The sequence below is a fragment of the Protomyctophum parallelum genome (genome assembly GCF_964188405.1).
Source record: "Protomyctophum parallelum genome assembly, chromosome: 9".
Taxonomy (NCBI): domain Eukaryota; kingdom Metazoa; phylum Chordata; class Actinopteri; order Myctophiformes; family Myctophidae; genus Protomyctophum; species Protomyctophum parallelum.
Window position 1 is genome coordinate 40,758,533 of NC_139706.1, and position 21,044 is coordinate 40,779,576.

The 21,044-nt window shown below is 42.3% G+C and overlaps 1 protein-coding gene across 1 annotated transcript in view; it reads left to right on the forward strand.

Annotated features, from left to right (window-relative positions):
- The first annotated feature begins 4,349 nt into the window (after nucleotides 1-4,349).
- Nucleotides 4,350-21,044, forward strand: part of veph1 (ventricular zone expressed PH domain-containing 1) — a 147,461-nt gene continuing 130,766 nt past the window's right edge. Inside the window, exons 1-3 of the mRNA XM_083773323.1 lie at nucleotides 4,350-4,503; nucleotides 5,329-5,547; nucleotides 10,092-10,266. Of these exons, the coding sequence (XP_083629449.1) occupies nucleotides 4,366-4,503; nucleotides 5,329-5,547; nucleotides 10,092-10,266 (532 nt within the window). The 5' untranslated portion in view covers nucleotides 4,350-4,365. The remainder of the gene's footprint in view (nucleotides 4,504-5,328; nucleotides 5,548-10,091; nucleotides 10,267-21,044) is intronic.

A 21,044-nucleotide genomic window follows, 5' to 3' on the forward strand; every position in this document is an offset into this window, starting at 1 on the left:
ATCCAACAACACCACTGGAACACACAAAACTAGAAAAAGTGCCCTTCCGGGCACAGGTCTCCACCAGGTTATCCACAGATCCGTGCAGTTAGAGGTAAAACACTTTTTGGCCAGTTATAGCGCCACCTTGAGGCTGAGTTGAAATTGTTCATGTGGCATTTCGTCCTCGGCCTAGTGGGAATGTGGGTGCACAATTTCACGGAAATCACGCGATGTGTTCATGATTTGCAGCATTTTGTTTGAAACTGAGCAGTCCTGTGAACTTTGGAAGCCAATCTTAACCAATCAGGATGGAGTCTGATAAATCTGAAAGACCCGTTTCGTTGAATGGCTCTAGAGAGACTGTGTACCAATTTGCGTGATGTTTGGACAAAATCTGTAGGTGTACTGTGCAAAAACTTGTTTTGCACAAAGCGGCCTCCTGGTGGCGCTATAACAGGCCGTTCTGGAAAGTTTGGGGCAGAGGTTCATGGTTGGCATCCAGGGAGTGTGTGTGCAAAATATGGCATCGACCGGGTTAACGGTGGCCGAGATTAGCTGTTCACGGACACACGGACGGACGGACGGACGGACACGCGGACGGACGGAGTGCAAAACATACTCTCCCCACATGCCTTCGGCCTGGTGGAGACAAATATGCACACAGCTGAGAGAGCTCTCTGCTTTTGTTACACAGAGATAAGGATAGTGTGTGCGTGTGCGCGTGTAGGTGTGTGCGTGCATGCAACAGACAGATAAAGCTGTCTGGTCTTTGTTTATTGCTGTATTGTTGTTTAGGTCTTCGAGAGCTGGCTTGGACCAATTGGAATTCCTGATGCTGTATCCTGGCGATGTGGTTGTCATGGTTATGTCTGGCTTTGGGTGTGTGTGTGTGTGTATGTTGTGCTTCCTTTCTCCACCAGCTTTAAAAGAGCCCGGTGCCTGATTTCACGCAGGGAAGGAAGACGGACTCGGTACCAAATGTAGGCAGGCTGTATGTAGCCTGTTCATACCATGCTGCTTATACTTAGAATATCGTCTCTGTCGGGTGGAAATTCCAAAACTGTTACTTTTCAGGATTCAAATTAAAAAATAACAATCGACAAGCTTACGGCGTGTTTCTAGCTTACAGATCTGCTACTTTTGTTGTGTTTGTGTTAAGCTACGTACTATGATCAAATAGGGCGATAAAGTAGGTTTCTGCCCGACAGCGGCAATATTCTCCCTGTCTCCAAAACTGTGGAATAAACTCCCAATTGCAGTCTGAACTGCAGACTCGCCACCGAATCTGAAGACTCAGCTCTTCAGACTCCACCTCACCCCCTAGCACTTCACTCTCCCTGTACCCCTTATTTCAGCTGATGTTAGGGAGTAGCGACTGCACAATATATCGCTACTGTGGAGACATATCGTTTTTGTTCCTTTGACTTGTTTTTCTGGAAAATGTAAAAAATGTTTTTCAGAATTAGGTTGAAATTTGTTTTGGTGTAAGCTCCATTATATGGTTGGGTGTTTTTTTTTCAGAAAGGGGGATGGGGGGTAGGAAGAAAAAATCAAACGCTACATAAAAGGAAACGCGTAGAAGAGAGGCATAACAATGTATATACACATAGCATAATTCAACTGGTATGAGAATGTAAATGAAGTTAGACATAAAGAGAATAAACCGATATAGCAACAGGTATATGGTATCAGACATTCAGATGCAAAGAGACAGAGAGTAGGCTATACAGTAAGTTAATTGTCAGGTCAAACCACAAAGGGCAGTAACTTTCACAGGTACAATCCACAGGTAGATCCACTTATCTGGTGTCCTGTGTGCTTCTGTTTGCATGTGTGTATACGTATTTGTGCATATGTGTGTTTTGTTTTGATTGATTGATTGAAATATTTATTAACAGTTTGCAGAATTACAGTACATGTCAAGCACAACTCAATACAAATACTATTAACTGTGTGTGGATGACCCAATAAACCATTACACTTGTTTACAAGAGGGTCCACCTTGTTCAATTCATCCAAACATTTAGAGACGTACGAATAGACACTTCTATATTGCCAAAGAACAGAACAGGAATTCATCATAAAGGAGGTAAAAAGGGAAAAGAAACATATACATATCTTCCTGTTCTGTTCTTTGACTATATTGAAGTGTCTATTTGTACGTCTCTAAATGTTTTGATGAATTGAACATGGTGGACCCTCTTGTAAACAAGTGTAATGCTTAATTGGTGAGGGGGAAAAGGGGTGGGCGGGGGGACATTTGTCACAGTGCACATGCCTCACACACATGATGTAAACGTTTACTGTAAATGTCTAATAGAGGGAGTCAGGATGTCAGCGATGTCGGGTAAATGATTAACATGCTAAATTGGATTTCCCACACGTCTGTACTCAATACTCATTCATATTACTGTACCACAACTCTTCTTTCTGTAGGGTGGCTGAAGGCCATCCGAGTGCCATTATTCGACCGATATTTTCTAATTCTAAATTAAAAAATAAATACATTTTTGATTTGAATAAAATTCCTATTTGACCTTAAAATAAATACATAGTAAAGTTAGCAATTATTTGACCTATAGCAGCATGTGCACATAATGTGTTGCTCTTTGGTTCAGCAGTTTGCGAGATTAGTTCCGGGCACACTGTCATAGACAGCTAGACTCTTGCAGAATGACAAGGATGAATCATAATATTATCTTTCATCTTTTATGTCAGCTACACAGGCTTATAAGCGGGATTGGCACCTACACCTATGACCTATGTCATTAGCACATGGTGTCACGGTGTCACCTGAACCTGCTTAACTGCCTGAATGTCCAACCAACCATGTTGTTGGAATGTCACTGAATCACCATTGAACTGGAAATCTCTCAAATGTTTAAGAAGTTGAAGACTGGTGTGTGTGTGTGTGTGTGTGTGTGTGTGTGTGTGTGTGTGTGTGTGTGTGTGTGTGTGGTGTGCGTGTTTGCGTGTGAAAAAGACAGAAGCTAAGCTGTTACACAAATGGTTACTTTTGTACACTTTTAGAGTTGAATGAACACTTCGGAATTTACACCATAGGCTGCAAAAGAGTCTTGTTGTGCGTCTGTGTGAATGAGAGAGAAGAGTGAGTGTAAAATGTGTAGAAGATATGTAACGTATTAGCAAAGAAGATATTTACTTATATCACACATTAACTTATCCCAACCTCAGTATAGAAATAGGGACAGAGGAGGAGGTGGAGAGAATGAATGTAAAGGTGGGAGTGGCCTGTCATAGCGCCACCATGAGGCAGATTACTCGATTACTCGTACACATTTTAACCATACGTCACGCAAAACGGTATATACTATCTCTATAGTCATGTGATCAACCCGGATCTGTTCCATTTCCCATATTCCATCCCGATTGGCTAAGATTGTCTTCCAAAGCTTGCAGGATTGGATGGTTTCGAACAAAATGCCACAAAACATGAACACAGTGTGCGAGTTCCGTGAAAGTATACACGCACATTCCCACTAGGCAGAGGACGAAATGCCACGTAATATTTTTCAAATCAGCCTAACGGTGGCCAATATAGGCCGGCCAATTCCTGTTTTTACTTACCAATCTGTGTACTTTGCATGTGCACTCTCTATAGAGGCCAAGGAAAACACACACACACACACCGGCCCTTTGCCTGGTTAAAAACATTACCTGGTCTATTCCATGTTGGTAGAAAACTTGCTGCTATAATGCCTATAATGACATGCCCAAAAAAGGAACACGAGTCAGATTATCACAAGTGTAAAAAACGAATTAACCAACCAATGTTGCTATTGTTCCCTTCCATCTCTCTCTCTCTCTCTCTCTCTCTCTCTCTCTCTCTCTCTCTCTCTCCTTCACTTGTTCAAGGTCTTGAAGGACTACAGAACATGTCTTGTCTCCATGGCAACAGACCCAGAGTAAATGTGGACCAAAGCTGGCCAGAACTACTGACCTCCGTGATTCAGCAAATCAGCATGTTGTGATCGTATCCTGATCTGACATTATTAAATCAGGCAAGTTGAACTTTGAATGGTAACTGGATTTTGAAGACAAAGAGTGTCATCATCCAATTAGGGTTGGCAACCATCCTTGAAATCTAGAATCGTCTCTTATTTGGAAACTAAAATACATGTCCCTTTATTGAGCTGATAAGGGACCAAAATATTTTTCAAATTATATTTGGCACCAATCTGCCACTTTAATTTTTATTCTTGTATACCTTTTATAGGTCGTAAACGTTTGATAACACGCAAACATTTAAATTCTTTCTTTTTTCATGGGCGACTATGTCCTCCATTATGGGATGTGCTCTAAAAGTGTGAAAACCATGTTTGTTCCTTTCAGCTGGTGTGCAGTGCATTGTGGAGGCCCAGCATGCATCAGCTGTTCAGTCAGGTGTTGAGTCAGAGGGATCTGTCCAGAGCCGGGGATCTGTTCTCTCTGGGAGACACAGAGATAGAGGACTGTCTGTCTCAGGCCCTGGATCAGATAAAGACCATCTCCTGCTCACCGGTGTGCATGAGTTACAGAGTGATTTGGAACCTTTTCAACTTTAAAGACCATTGCTTGATATGCACAAAAGAGACATTAGATGTTTTCCCAAACTAGTGAAAATCTACGAGCTCACAATGTGTCGTTTGTGCCACGTTGTGAGCTTGTAGATCGGCTATTTTCACAACTTTAAATCTTTGAATTTAATTGGTTTATAATTCATGACATTTTTTGCTTTTTTGATTGGGTTTTGGTAGTGTTTTTTATATTGTTTTGAAATAATAATAACTAAAAACTAAATGTAGGAAACAAAAAATAAAGGGACCCATAAAATCTCCCGACCCATTGTTTGGGAACCAGTGCATTTCCACCGTTTCTCTTTCTTTCCTCTGGGACTCGAGTCTACAACATAAAATGTGTACTGCAGTATTGAGTATAGTACATGAGCAAAGGTATGCAATAGTGCATGTGCTCATACAGATGCACATATTTCAAAATGTTACACCTCATTAAATACTTATTTCTATTACTGACATCTTCATTAAAAAAAACATATTCATATAAATCTTCAGCTTATCTTTAATGGATGGTTCGATTGGGTTCAATGCATTTATTATTGATGTATTTTTCTGTATGCCCCTGCTACCTCCCGCCCAACACGATGCACTCAGTTTACATACAGTACACATTTGCATTCATAGGACCAGAATGGGAATAAGCTCTCAAAGCGCTTTGGTGTTTTTCCTTTTGACAGAGGTAAATTATCTATGTCCATGTTTGTGAATAAATAAATAAAACACCAATCAATCAAACATTGTACTTTCCACGGATTGGCTGTCTCGACAGGACTATCTGACCAACGACAATGACCAGGCGGTGGTGGAGATTTGCATAACGCGCATCACGACAGCGATCAGGGAGACGGGCTCCATCGAGCGTCACAGCGCGTCACTGGTGGCTCTGTGGGAGTCATGTCTGGAACATAACCTCACCCCGCAGGGAGAATGTGCCGAAGACACTCCACACGCCAAGATAGCCTCTGACATCACCAGCTGCATACTGCAGGTATGCACGTGAAGCACAAGATCACACCAACACGCCTACAGTACATACTGTTAGGGGTGTAGTAGTTCATCTAACTAATCGATTTAATTGATTATACAAAAATCTTATCCCACAATTTTGTAACCCATTTTTATTGCCTAAGCTGTAATCCTGGGTGCTACTCTCCCTCTGCCAACCTGCGGTGAGCCCAGAACTGAGCTCATGCTTCCTTCAATGCGAGTGAGCAGGCCGCTTCTTATTACGTGACGGGTCCCCAGTAGGACGTAGCGCGTGGAAGGAACACGTTATTCTAACCAGTCCCTTTCCCCTCCATCAGGCTGACCAGGGGGAGGCAGTATAGAGACCAGGACTACTGCATGTTTTATGTGAGGGTACCTCGGGGACACGGGGAGAACATGCAAACTCCACTCGGTTTCGCCAACCCCACCTATAGGGTATGGGTGCTGATGACACGCCCACAGCGTCCCTGGCGGGAATCGAACCTAGGACTTTCAGCTTTGAGGAGACAGTGCTACTGACTGTTTCTAAAAACTTTTTTTTTAATTGCGGAAATAGTAGATCTACAAAGAAGTCAGCATAGTATCACAACACATATAGATTGGCTATTTCCGCTTTTTTTTGTCTAAAAACACTGTCTAAAATGTTAGGGTAGTTTTATCATCTACTCTGGCTTTTGTGAACACCCCAGACAGTTTTTAAGTTGCTTCATTCAGTTTTTAGATATTTGATATTCATATAATCAGACACGTCCCCTTCCTATATACCGTAAACCCATTGTAACTTCAAACTCCATTTTGACCATGAAAACACTCGTCCTTGGTTCTAGTGACTCTGACTCATACTGCTCTCCTAATTCACGAGGGAGCTGTGTTTTCATTAATTTTATTTAATGGTTTATTGTACTGTATCTTTTTTCTTTTTCCCTCAAAAATATTACAAATAAATGAAAATGTAATTGAAAAAAAAAACAAACACACGCTACTTACTTCACATACTTCATGTATTAGGAGTATGAGTCACCAGAACACAGGATGGGTGTTTTTGATGAATCTATCATGGTGGGTTTGTATAGGAAGTGATACAATTAATATCAAATATTGAATCAAGCAACTTTTTGACCCCAATTGTTTTTAAGTGAAATATCCTATAGTTGATTATAAAGAACATCAATTAGCATTTGTTCACCTCGATTCATTGATATACTGTATGTATAAAAACAATAGAATCATTTCTTAGAAACACCAGACACACACCTTTCCTGCAACCTGTTTTCTAAATGTGCAACAAAGATAATTATCTTTAGTTCCAGCTGAACTGCAAACAATTCATAGAGTTCATACCTTTGCACATGCCACATGGAGCAAATACCTGCATGTGTGTGGCAAAGGCAAGCAGAGCAGGGAGTTAGAGAACACTTCAGGTTACCTGCATGCAGTGCCAAATCAACTGTACTGTGCTGCCATCATGTGGACGGATATAGGTATGGCACTTTAAAGTTGCAGCCAAAGCATTTTTTATTCATCACTTTCGACCTGCTTCACCCCTCACATTGCGAGGCGTTGTGAGCATGTAGGTCAGCTATTTTCACAATATTTATCTGTTTATATGTCAAACTAAATGTTATACCTCAACTCTCTACGTATAAGCTCAAAATGTCACCATTATATAACAAAGTATAATAATACAGGGGAGGTTAATCAGACAAACGTGTATAAATAATAATAATAATAAAACTTTATTTGTATAGCACCTTTCATGACATGAAATGCAGCTCAAAGAGCTTTACAGAGCAATGGAGAAAAAAAAAGAAAAGCAAGGCAACGACATTAAAAAACAAGCAGTAATGCAATACAGTGAGGACATAAAAATAAAAGATCAATTAAAAGCAATGTTGTAGAAGTGGGTCTTGAGCTGTGCTACAGAGGCTGCCTGACGAAGGTACAGTGGGAGCTTGTTCCATGCCGTCGGCCCGTAGAAGCAAAAAGCTGCTTCCCCGTGTTTTTTAGTTGCCATTTTTTTAGGCAAAGCGAGCAGGCCAGCAGTGGAAGACCTTAGGGGGGCGGTTTGGGACATATTTAAGCAGGTAGGTAGGAAGGTGTGAGACCATTGAGAGCTTTATACACAAGTAAAATAATTTTAAAATCAATCCTAAAAACAACCGGAAGCCAGTGCAGTGAAGCCAAAACTGGAGTTATATGTTCTCTCATCTTAGTTCTAGTTAAAACGCTGGCTGCTGCATTTTGGACAAGTTGTAATCTGTCAGTTGTTTTCTTAGGCAGTCCTGAAAAAAGTGCATTGCAGTAATCAAGCCGAGAAAAAACAAATGCGTGGATTAGCGTTTTTTTTTTATAAAGAGCCTGTGGTGATAGCAAAACAAACCTGCCTGACTGCCTCACTTCACATGAATGTGTATGTGTACTCATTTGATTGGTCCTTATGTTTGGATTAAGAAGGCCACTTCTCACAGCTGATTTATGTTACTGTCACACATCTGTGTCAGAAGTGTTGTAGTCGGTTCATGGCGAGGCGCCAGATGCATCAGTTTTCCCGCGTCACGGGTTTGTGGGCAGTGCCGGTTTCCTGCAGTGTAGTTGGTTTGATGTACGCCGCAGTGGGCGGTTGCACCACTGATAGAAAACTACAACCAAAATGCCTTTCGAGTGGAGTCATCAGTCATTCCGTCTCGGAGTCGAGCAAGGGATATGTTTTCTATTGGTTGACGGCCGGTCAAAGTTTGCCAATGTTGAAATACATGTTTTCGATTTAATGATCGATTGATTGATCAATTGATTGACACATAAGTTCCGTCTTGATGGGTGAAATAGTATTTTTCTTATACAGTACATTGTAGGCTATACCGTAGTGATATAACATTTCTTTCAAGGTTTTAAAATAAACATGACATTATACATTTTATTTTACATTATTATTTTATATTAATGCTATATTATCATAAACTCTTCGTGTTTTGGAAATTATTTGGGGGCTCATACGCAATGCCGTCACGGATCACTGTCAGTATCACAAGATGCATTGAAAGCGTTTCATCGAAACCCTGCAGGTGGATGCCATGGTCCAACAGAATGGAAGTGAACAGGATGCTCATGTAGGCTACTGTGAGTGCGCTCAAACTCAAATTGGGAAGTTGCATCAATGAAAAACAATGTTTTTACATAATTAATGTAGTCAACCACACCAATGAATGACAGCAGCCCTGACAAACAGCAATATATTCTAAAAGCAGCCTTTCCATACTGTCCACTTGAGGGTGCTAGTGCATTTGAATTCAAACTCTCGGTCATTCTCATACAGGCTCCATCATCCAAGCTCTCTCCCATAATCCCCCTTCAGATCAGGCTCTAAAGATCAGGCTTCTCAACTTGCTTGGAAGGGCGGTGGTGGCTCAGGGGTAGAGTGGCCAGATGCAACCGGTTGCATCCGGTCCTTGAGCATTGAGCAAGGTGTCCTTGAGCAAGACACAGAACCCCTAATTGCTCCCGATGTACCTTGCATGGTTTCCCCTGTCATCGGTGTGTGAATGTGTGTGTGAATGTAATGCACAATCTATGTAAAGCACCTTGGATAAAGGCACTATATAAATGCACCATTTACCATTTTACCATTTAACAGCGAATGTGTGTGTTTCACAAAATCTGGGCCACTCGGGTATAGTGTCAAGTGCCCTGGTGATCACAGAGTATATTCATCAGCTGTTAAATACTTAGCAGCATAGCTATTTCTTTGCGCGTCCAAAATAAACACAAGCCTCTCATTGGAAATGAATTACTAGGTGCTCTCCATCTGAACAGACCTTTACATTGTACTGAGTGTGGAAGGAAAAAAAAACATTTGGGAACATGCAACCCCCTTGTCTTTGCCAAGTCAATGCCACTGCACACACAATGCAAACCTATAAGGACTGTGACATCAGGCCCTTGTTCCGTACCACCCACCCTTGTCCCTTTACAGTGCAGGGGGGAGTGACATACAGTAAGCTTAGACGACTGGATCTACATCAAGTGGATCCACCGGTCACAGTCTATGCCAGTCTGTTAACAGAACCACTCGGGGTCCTTATGTTCTGTATTACAGCTATGTCTGGCATCACTGTGTCTACATAATGGCCATTGTTTGTGCGGTTGTGGTTTCTGGATATAGTTAAAGCAATTATTTTTTTCTTCTCTTCCTTATAGTTAAAGATCTGAATTCACATGGGTACCTTACGCACTTCATGGTGTGCGTGTGTGCGTGTGTGACGGTGATGATTCTGTCCTCTATACACACATGCTTTGTGGCATTGCTGATCTGTTCTCCGTTATGTTTGAGTCTGCCTGCTAACACTGTTTCACATAATCACTATTTTGTTTGTGTGGTCCCTGTTGCACGTGAACCCATACAACTCTGGGCCTTTGCCAAGCATTGGCTGAACATTCAAGTATACAGGATTCGTTGTATACAATATACCATTTCTTTACCTTTCCGCCTGCGTGTTTTCTCTCTCTCTCTCTCCCCCCCCCCCCCCCCCCCCCCCCCCCTCCCTCCAGAACTACAGTCGTCCTCCGGTCATGGTGCTGGCTGTGCCGGTGGCCGTGCGGTTCCTCCAGCGAGGGAACAGAGAGCTGAGCAGGAACATGTCCAGTTACCTTTCACTGGCCGCCATTGCCAAGGCAGACCTGCTGGCCAAGCACACCGAAACCATCACACTCAGTGTGCTGGGAGGTAGGACTTACTAGCGCGCGCACGCACACACACACACACACACACACACACACACACACACACACACACACACACACAGAAATCTTACAGCCAAACTCCTGCTTAGCTATTAGATTGCATGTTTCTAAGGGATCATTTTAACAAGGCAGTTAGAGGCCCACTTTCACTTAGTTACTGTTGATGCTGCTTGATATGAGGGTTTAGATTATGGCAATAATATTTATATTGGACTTGTGCTTTGAGGGCAGCTAGCAGACCTGCAAGACCCGACTTTGCAGTGGAGTGGAACACGATCTGCAGTTGTAATGAGCAGCCTAATAGGTAGAATCAGCATCCACACTGATTGGCTGTATGTTATCGTAAAGCATTCTCAGGATTATTATGATGATTAGTAACCCACAGGACTGAGATGAAGTATAAAACGAACATTCAGTGCTGCCTTTAAGAGCCGTTCGGTATGTTTTTCATAGTATGTGGCATACAAAGGTATTCTTGTTTGTGATGTTCATTGTCTGATGAACTGTGAGGCTCGGAACGTCATGTCCCTGTGGTGAGAAAATAAAACCAAAAGCTTTTGGAGCTTAGTCCAGTGTGCGGACCTTACTTTCTTTTATATTGTTGGCTTCAGCCCAGCACCTGGCGTTCAGTTAGTGGATGTGCATGTTCTATTGTTTCCTTTTGCATACAAAGGCATTCGCCATCATCCAACGAGTACAAGAGGCCATATTTTCAAGAGTTGGCTGCTTTCTGCCTATACACATCTACCTCCGTACATGTAAATCTATTTTATTTGAAACACTTAACTATGCTGTTCATCCAGCTACACCCATTCTTTTCTCCCAAGACCGGACACGCTCAACTGAAAGTCTCACGTCATAGACGTGTGAATGTACAACACAAAGAACAATTCCTAATTGGATGGAGTGAGCCCTTTTTTTTCGATAGTTTCAGTCCACAGGCAACATCCCCTGTGTCAATTTATCAAACTGCAACTCTCTGAGTTATACAGTATACTACTGTGGTAACACAGTAACTATTAATGTTGCCTTATATTATACAACAGTGATTCTCAATATTTTTATATGTTTTATATCAGTCAGTTTTATATGCACTAGACCAATGGTAGAGAGAGAGAGAGAGAGAGAGAGAGAGAGAGAGAGAGATGAAGCTGGTATCCCCACTACATATTGTGTAAAATTGTCTTGCACATTAAACATTTTCATAGATTCATATACTTGACATCATGATCTCTCTCATCAATGTTGCTATATTAATTTGGCAAATCTTTGACCGTAGGGGTATTTGAAAACATGTTGTCTCTGCGACCACAATCATATATCTGTGGACCCACTGGAACCCTCTCTAGGTCCCCTGGGGGTCCCTGGAAGTGGTGCTTGAATCTTTCACTGTAGAATAGAAGTGTGTAATGTGTAAATCCTTGAATTCAAGTCCTCTGAGGGATCACAGCGAGGCTATCTGAATGCTGATCTCGGCCTAGTGTTACAATAACTTTCTGTCATGGTTAAGGTCAGTGAAGGAAGTGAGCGAGATGATCTCCAGTTCAGTGGTCCCCTATGTGGAGGACCCCCCACAACTCTCAGAGGCACAGATCTGTACATGTTGATCCCCAAAGTGTGTCCCTGCCCTCCTCACCTCGTCTGCATCCCAGAGTGCTTGTGCCTACATTATTGGAGTAGATGTCCCTCTAGGACCATGCTTAGTTGCAGCCTGTAAGCGATCTGATTTTCTCTAGGCTCTTTCTCACGCATGCACACACACACACACACACACACACACACACACACACACACACACACACACACAAACACGTTTGTATTACTATGCTTGTGAGGACATCAAAATCATAGCATTGTCTGAATTTTATAAAGGCCTTTTTTGACCTTTTTTGACCATTCTTTGAGAGAGAGGGTGTGTGTGTGTGTGTGTGTGTGTGTGTGTGTGTGTGTGTGTGAGAGAGCTTGTGCGCTGGGGTCTTTATTTTGTCCAGGGGCCCTCTGCCCCCTGACCCAACCTACATGTCTCCCATCAAAGGAAAACAATCTTGCTAACGAGCCATACTGGTTTATTTTCTTTATAAATATCCTCCCATGTGCATTATGTGCAGATGTGTGTTGTTCATAGTATTTAGGTGTGATGTGGTGTGTGTGTGTGTGTGTGTGTGTGTGTGTGTGTGTGTGTGTGTGTGTGTGTGTGTGTGTGTGTGTGTGTGTGTGTTCACGCGCGCACGTGCGTGCGCATGCATGCGTCTGTACAGGCTCATGTGTGTGTGCGTGTACACGTTCATGTGTGTATGTGCGATGTACGTACTGCAACCGATATCCGTTGTGTGACACCTACAGTACATCACTGCTTGAAACAACTTAGCTCTCAGCGTTCTGGTTCATTTCATCATACTGTAGCCAGAGATGGGCAGTATTTGAAATACATGTATTTGAAATACGTATTTGAAATACTTTTTTGTATTTTGTAATTTGTATTTCGCTGAGATGGAAGAAATGAGATGAATTTTGTATTTAAATAAATTTTTTGACCCAGTATTTGTATTTTGTATCAAAATACATTTTCAATATATTTTGCCCATCAGAGATGGGCAGTATTTGAAATACATGTATTTGAAATACGTATTTGAAATACTTTTTTGTATTTTGTAATTTGTATTTCGATGGGGATGGAAGTTGTATTTTGTATTTTGTATTTAGATAAATTTTTTGACCCAGTATTTGTATTTTGTATCAAAATACATTTTCAATGTATTTTGCCCATCTCTGACTGTAGCTTTGAAAGTGTTTTATCAAAGGTTTAGAACAGGGGTGTCCAAAGTCCAAACTTTTTTCAAAGGGGGCCATATTAGAAAATATTAAAACACCCAAGGGCCAACTACATCTCCTCGACTGGCATGATGTGCCTTCGGACTATAACAGTCACATACATGCATCTCATTTAAGATTTAAACGATTTTATGCAACTATCATCATCAATATTTAATACCAATCGTCTTTTGTTAGGTGTGCTGTGAACAAAACACAAAAATAACTCATCCTTTTTGCAGCCTTATTTCACATTACCAAATGTAGCCAGACGTGTAAGGTGAAACATTTTATAAAATTGCTTTTTTTGACCCCTTCAGAATGAGACAACAAGGAACAAGGAATCCTGATAAATTATACTCTGGGAAATGCCACAGGTTAACAGCTGCCCTGCGTAACCCGAAATAGAGAGTGTGCACATTTTCAGGACACGCCCCCCTCATCTAGACTGAGTGGCAAAACATTGAGCAGCATGGAGTGTTGGAGTTTGAAAGCGCTCGTTGGAAATCACTCAACCGTCCTGCATACCACCTGTTTCTAAATGTCACATAATGCAGGAGGCAGCAAAATGTTGTGTTATTGAAAACAAGCACTTCCAAACTCTGACACTTAGAAAAATAATAAAATGCAGGGCATTTCTTGACAGAAAGTAGCTCATAACGTTTCTATGGTGGATTTTTATGAAACAAAAACTTTGCAGATAGAAAGGATGATGACACGCGCATACCTTCTATTCACGCCTTTTATTCCATTGTCTTTGCCTGCGTAATACACTGAACCTGCTATTTGTTTTATGTATTTAATTAGCAGTTTTTTAATAACTTAAAATAAATAGCGGCTTTGTCGCGGACCTGGTGAAGAGGCCGACGCTTTATGCTGACATAACCGGAAATCAACCAACCGCTGTCTTGCGAGTCCAATGCAAAGTGAACGAGGTGGTATGGACGATCTTAGCTTCTCTTTGTCTGTGATTCGGATCGCGGAAGTAGCTTAATATGTGTCGGCTCAATAACAAATCATGGGACTATTTTCAAGCGGAAGGTAGAATTACGACACTTAATTTGATGCTTCAAAAGTAACTCTAATGCACGGAATGTGTTAATTAAAAAATGTCAATGTAAAAATGTTGAAAGAAAATGTATGCGCATATGTATGTTTAAATTGCCAAAGCAAAAGTGGAACAAAACAATCAAAACTAAATAATTATGCACAATCATAAAGCAATAAAGAATTGTGTAAACAGAGCTGTTACATTGCAATTTAGATAAAGCTATCTTACAAAGCCATGGGAATTGTGCATTTGTTGTCTGAAATAGTTATGTATACATTGACGTATGGTTAGCTTGGGATACACCTTTGAAACAAATGGCAGCAATATTTCATTATTCTTCATTCTCTTGGTATACAACCATTGGGACAAATAGCAACAAATCTTTCCAATGCATTTAAAATTGTGCACAAATAGCAGCGGTTTTTCAAATCTAAAGTAGTTACTCTGTTTTACAGTACGGTATTTCTATGTACAGAGAACACTGTGCAGGCAGTGTAGGAATACACAATGATTAGTAGTCCATGATTAGACATCCTTCTATCACAACAGCTCACAAATCTTGCTGCTGTGTTTGTACAAACTCTCCTTGGGTTCTCTCATTCTATGATTGTCTCGGGACCCTAAACGGTTTGCATGTCCTCAAATGACAAGGAGGCATGTTAGCGATAGCCAGGGGCCTGGGTACATGAAGAAGACAGCCAGTGAGAAAACATTCAAGGTTTCCTCCACTGCACAAAGCAAGGTGCGATAAATTGAAACTGCATGTCAAACCCAAATCAAATTGAGGTTTGAGGAAATTCAATTGCCAGGTACGGGTTGGAGTTAGTCGGGTAGTTCCTGCTGAGGTCAGTTGAGGGGCCTCTGTTCTTTCTTTGGAATATGGAATGCATTATGCATATTCCCATTTCATTGCGTTCCTGAATCCTGCACGTATTCCTCCTGACCTGGCATCCCTGCAGAACATGTTCATGTGTAGTGTATGACTGTGAAGAACGATGTCCAGTCATTCATCTCCACTTGTACTGTACCACATGTTATTTTAGCTTTATATGCATACAACAGTTATGCTAGACAGGTTTTACAGCCACCAGGCGTTGCTGTCTGGTGGCTGTAAAACCAAATTAAATCAAATGAAACCTTGACTAAACACATTTATAAGTAAACAAAAAATAAAAGTATTTTTTATTGGCAAGTTGGAATGCTATTTGGCCAGAGAATACACAGTGGCAGAATACCTGACACTGTGACTGAACTAATGAGGTCCTTGACTATTATACAGACTCACACCTCAAAACCTCTTCACTCAGAAAGGCTGCCAAGTGAGAAGGCAGACTGTGCACCTCCTGCTGCACACATGATGAGGTGAAAACGCAGCTGCATTTTCTAACTACCTGCCAACTGTAGCAAGATATCAGAGACACATACTTCCCTCAGATTGCAAACACCCAAAGAGAGTTTGAAAACATGACTGAGAGCAAAACACTCTCATATGCGCTGCATGAAGTACAGTAATGTGCAAACACAGCAGCACGATTTGTGAGCTGTTGTGTCAGGAAAAGGACATCCAATGGAATAGAACCACTATAAAGACTGTCAATTATATATGTTTTCATGCAATGTCTGTACTGCATTGTACGTAGAAACTGACAGCATTATACCATTAAAGATGGAGTGCCAAAATGTTTGTACTTTTTCTGTTTTGTATGAGTTAACATTACTCTAATGGACCCCCAGGTGGTTAGAATATTCAAATGTCTTCCCTGTGTATTTTTGGTTTCTTACTGAAAGCTGTCAAAAGGCCCAATTGAAAATATACAATTATTGTGACATCATAACCCTAACCATCATATCACACACAGCTGTGGGAGAGGCTTAAGTTAAGTTGAGTTAAGTTGAAGTTAAGGTGGTGCTAAGGTGAAAACCAGGTATACTTAATGAACGGGTGGGTGTGGCCAAATAAAAACATAATTTTAACACTTTCTGTACACTTTTTTGCAACACTCAGTTCACACGGGTGTGATTTTTTTCTTTTATCCCACAATTTTGCAACCCATTTTTTCACCCAGTGTCAATTATCTAATGTAATCCTGGGCACTACACTCCCTCTGCCAACCTGGGGAGAGCAGCGGAATGACCTCATGCTTCCTTCTATGCATTAGGAGTCCAAGCCGCTTCTTTTCACCAGACAGGGGGGAGTTTCCCCGGTTGGACGTAGCATGTGGAAGGAACACGTTATTCCAACCAGTTCCTTTCCCCTCCATCATGCGCCCCAGCTGGCCTGGGGGAGGCAGTGTAGAGACCAGGATTGCTGCATGGTTTTTGTGAGGGTACCTACCCTTGGCCTAGGGGACACAGGGAGAACATGCAAACTCCACACAGAAAGGCCGTTTTGCCAACCCCACCCAGGGTATGTGCACTGATGACACGGCGGAGAGAACATATGCCCCCAGCATCCACAGCATCCCCAGCGGGAATCAAACCCAAGACTTTAATCCTGTCTTTCTTTATAAAGTATATATGGGACAATGCCCGCAAAGAAATGTCTTTCTTTGGTAGCGCCCCGCTGGTGCATGTTGGACAAAATTAGTGGCAGCACTTGCTGGACTAACGTTAATTTTAGTCTGCATTTTCATACACTCAGCATGGTGATGGTCGCTAGGATAGTACCTTTTCACGTGATTTTCTTTTGTGTGTGTTCTTTGGTTGGCACTGATCAATGGCACAAATTGCAGAACATCTTACTGTACTGCGTCACCTTTGAGTTATCTGCATGCTGTGTGACGAACAGTTAGACCTATCCATATTGAGTATTATGTCCAAACCTTACCACTGTTTGCCAAGCCCTAGTAGGAGTACCACCTGCAGAGGACTTTGCAGTGTTATGCTTGGACTTTCATACTTTGTGGATGCTTTCAGGATGTAAGCAGGGTGAAACCAGTGTCTTATCATGTCCAACCAGCCACTGTATCCTGCCTGGCTGGGTACCTAGATGACTGGGAAGCATTTTGAGTCCTGGAGGTCCTGGATCCTGAGCTCATCCAGACCTCTGGATATCAACATCCTGAGTGGGTTATCCACATGGCTGTTCATCAGAGAGGGGGGAGGGGGTGCACTTTCACAGGCTTTACCCTGGGAGACCAAACAAACACACCCAACTAATCATCACTAACTGTTTGCACCTGTTTTGCTCACTATTTAAATTGTGAGCAAAGCAAGGAACACTTAGCCTGGTTGGAACACTCAGCTATTTCTCAGCTATCTCTCAAGATAGGGCATAAACATGTAGTGTTATTTGGAATAAACACTGAAGCACCTGGGAGGAAGGGTGCACACTAGGGTGCGTCTCTGTGGCTCACCAGCCAACACACAGGAGGTTGAAGGGTGCACACTAGGGTGCGTCTCTGTGGCTCACCAGCCAACACACAGGAGGTTGACTGAACTGAAACCAGTGCCTCCCAAAACAACAGGTTTGGGGATCTGTTGGGAATTGATTACATGAAACCGACACCTGTGCGTGCAGTCTCAATGTTTGTAAACTACTATACATGTATTGTTATAGTTACTGTACTGTACTTTCATTATTTTTGGAAAACATCCAGGAACGCGCCCAGGGGGCCAGCCATGTTCCGTTCCATTGTTGGGCAGAGAGACTTTGCCTAGCACAGAGGGTCATCACTCGATGGCCACCCTAGAAATCACATATGTCCCACTATAGGATTCTCCCCACATCCTTAACCTAACCGTCTGCCCGTATAACCACTCCAAAATCATTGTCAAAATCATTGGAAAACAAACCATATAGTGCCCAGCCCAGCCTTAACTAAATGTGATAATGATGAATGTGCACACACTCTCTCTCTCTCTCTCTCTCTCTCTCTCTCTCTCTCTCTCTCTCTCTCTCTCTCTCTCTCTCTCTCTCTCTCACACACACACACTAGATGTCAGACACAGAAAGATGAAGCCCAGACTAGAGAGAATAGATGCCTCTGTTAAATCAAATTCACACACATTTGGAGTGCATTAATGTTATAAATGCTGCCTAGAACTATTTTTGACAGTTTACCCCCTCCTGTGGCATTGCTGTGACTGATCCAACATATGCTACATATTTAACCCTCTCTTTGTCTCCTTAACAAGCCTGTGACCCCCTACCTCGCCTCCCTTCTCTACCCCTCACTCCTAATACAACTCACTATACAACACTGCATGTGTAAAACAAAGTTTGCAGAATTATTTTTCATACAACGCTACAATCATTTGCACTTTCAAGAAATGGGGGAAAGGAATAGAGAAACAAACAAACAATAAAAACAGGTCAGATATTCCAGATATTCCTAATATGAGCAGTGTAAAATCTATGATTGCGTTTTTTTGCAGTCAATGATGGTCAATGTGTTAAGGCAGAAAAAATGCGACGAGATTTTCACTACTTTTGTGCGACACTCTTGTACGATGCAGTAGAGTAGTTTATGACAGCCTGACAGTACGCTATACACATACTATAGAGTATGTGTACTATAGAGTCTATACAGTAATCTGCTTACACACACACACATGCACACATGCACACACGCACATACACACGTGCGTTTGTATATATAAATCCGCACATAGCCTGCAAAACTAATAACAGTCCCAGCAAGCCTGACTTGAGGAAGTGGGGTGATGAGGTAATGAGGTTCGGGTGAGGTCGAGGACGGGCTATGTGAGGTGGTCAGTTACGTGTGTGTGTGTGTGTGTGTGTGTGTGTGTGTGTGTGTGTGTGTGCGTGTCTGCGTGTGTGCGTGCGTGCGCCGAATACAGGAAACTCAGCAGGATACAGTGTAAAGGTTTCACCGTTAACTACAGTAAACCACATTGGACTCATTATCAAGTAGAGTATATACTCTCTCTCTCTGCTCTCTCTCTCTCTCTCTGCTCTCTCTCTCTCTCACTCACACACACACACAACCCATTCCAACATGTTGACTTAACAAGGAGGTTTTAATGTCCTTCCTTCTCTACCTGAAGCCTGATGTTAAGGTAAAGGTAGTAAAGTTTTGTATGTTGCAGCTGTTAAAGTTCCAGATCTCCTGTCTCTCCCCTACTGTGACATATGCAGTCGGTGTGGGGCGCAGTACGTAGTTCAGACTAGTCATTGGTCCGACAAACGACAACCCACCTCAAACCCTAACCTAACCATAACCGCTAGCACGGGAGCAGCGCATGACCGACATGTGGACGCATGTCTGATGTCTGTGTGGTGTACCCCGGCTGATATGTTTTTTTAACAGCTCATGAACAATTCCAGTCTGCTACAGATTCAAACAGCAGATAATACCTTAAAAATGTTCCACCCTAAAACATGATCATCAGGTATTATTACAATATAAGGGGGAAGAACTTTTCCCCAAAAGTGTACAGTATTTGTTAAAATCATGCTTTTATGTAGACACGCCCACCGGTTCATTAAGTATGCCTGGTTTGCCTGGTGGGTGGTGATCCACCTGAACTGAAGCCGCACCCACAGCTGTAGTTGTATGATAAAGAGGGAGGGGTTAGGCTGATTGTGTGGCGTCACTATATTACTGTTTACTTCATTGGCCCGTTTGACTGTCAAGGGTTCAGCCTCCAGGAAGAAACCCTAAATACAAAGTTAATACACCTTTTCTTTTTTTCTTTTTCTTTTTTAGATTTTTTTTGCGGCTTACGCCTTTTTATTGGTCCCTGCACCTGTGAAGCACCGGATCAGCCGTTTCAGGCTTGAGGCGCGTTGGTAGACTCCCTTTCTGCCTTTTTATTGGTTTTTGAAGGGACAGGCTGACAGGAAACGGGAGAGAGATGGGGGAAGACATGCAGTAAAGGCCGTGTCGGGCTCGGGAGTCGAACCCGCGGCACACTGCGACTGGATTACCAGTCGGGTGCCCAGACAGTTACGCCACCGCCTGGGCAAGTTAATACACCATTGCACATAAAAACAACTAAAGGTGCCTAATGATGTACTGTCACTTCATAGACACATGAAAAACTGTTTTCTTCCACAAAAAGTTTACCAGTTTTTGTGTTAATCAGACTCATTTGTAGGCCTATGTTTCATTACTGTATTAGGCATATAGCTTATCAGTCCTATTGGCAAAGCTGCTGTGCAGTTATAGAGCGTCGCAGTCACGCCCCCTTTCAGAATGACGAGGGAGAATTTCCCATGCATTTTCCCCATAGACGTTTTAAAAGGTATTTATTTAAAGACCTGTAAGCCTCAGACAATTTTTTGGGCCGAACAAATAATTAGAAAGAAGGTGAAGCGCTGTCTCCGTTGTGTTCTTGTCTCCGTTGTGTACTCCCCCCAGTATGATTATTATTTTAGTAACGTGTATGTTTGTGTGCACAACCTTGCGCCTCGTGGCCTTTTTTGCGTTCGTTTCCGATGTTCTGTGCGTGGTTCAATGACTGTGTTTTGTTGTGGCTTTCCTGCTGTCCAGACCATAACAGCTGTTTTCGCTTCGAGGCTCCGGTGGTAAAGCTTGCTCGCTATGGTGCGGAAATCAGCCCTTTCGCCGTGCGTGTGGCACAGCTTAGGAGGCAGGCAATCATACTACATTCCCATTGGCTTAGGCAGTGTGTGGCAGTCTATCAGGACTAAGCATTCAGTATGACTAGGTGGTGACTATAACTAAGTCGTCTACATTTCATGAGCTTTCATTAGTCAGCAGAAGGGAGTTCCAACCGTGCCTCAAGCCTACTGTATATGGCAGGCCAGTCTGGTGCATCTCAGAGGCAGGGCAGGAGGAAGGAAGGCACTGGAGCAACTCGGACAGTTTAAGCCCTTATTATTATCAGGGTGCAAGTAATAATGAGACAACGTTTCAATGTATCAGTCACATCTGACCATGATGTGACTGATACATCGAAATGCGAGCTGA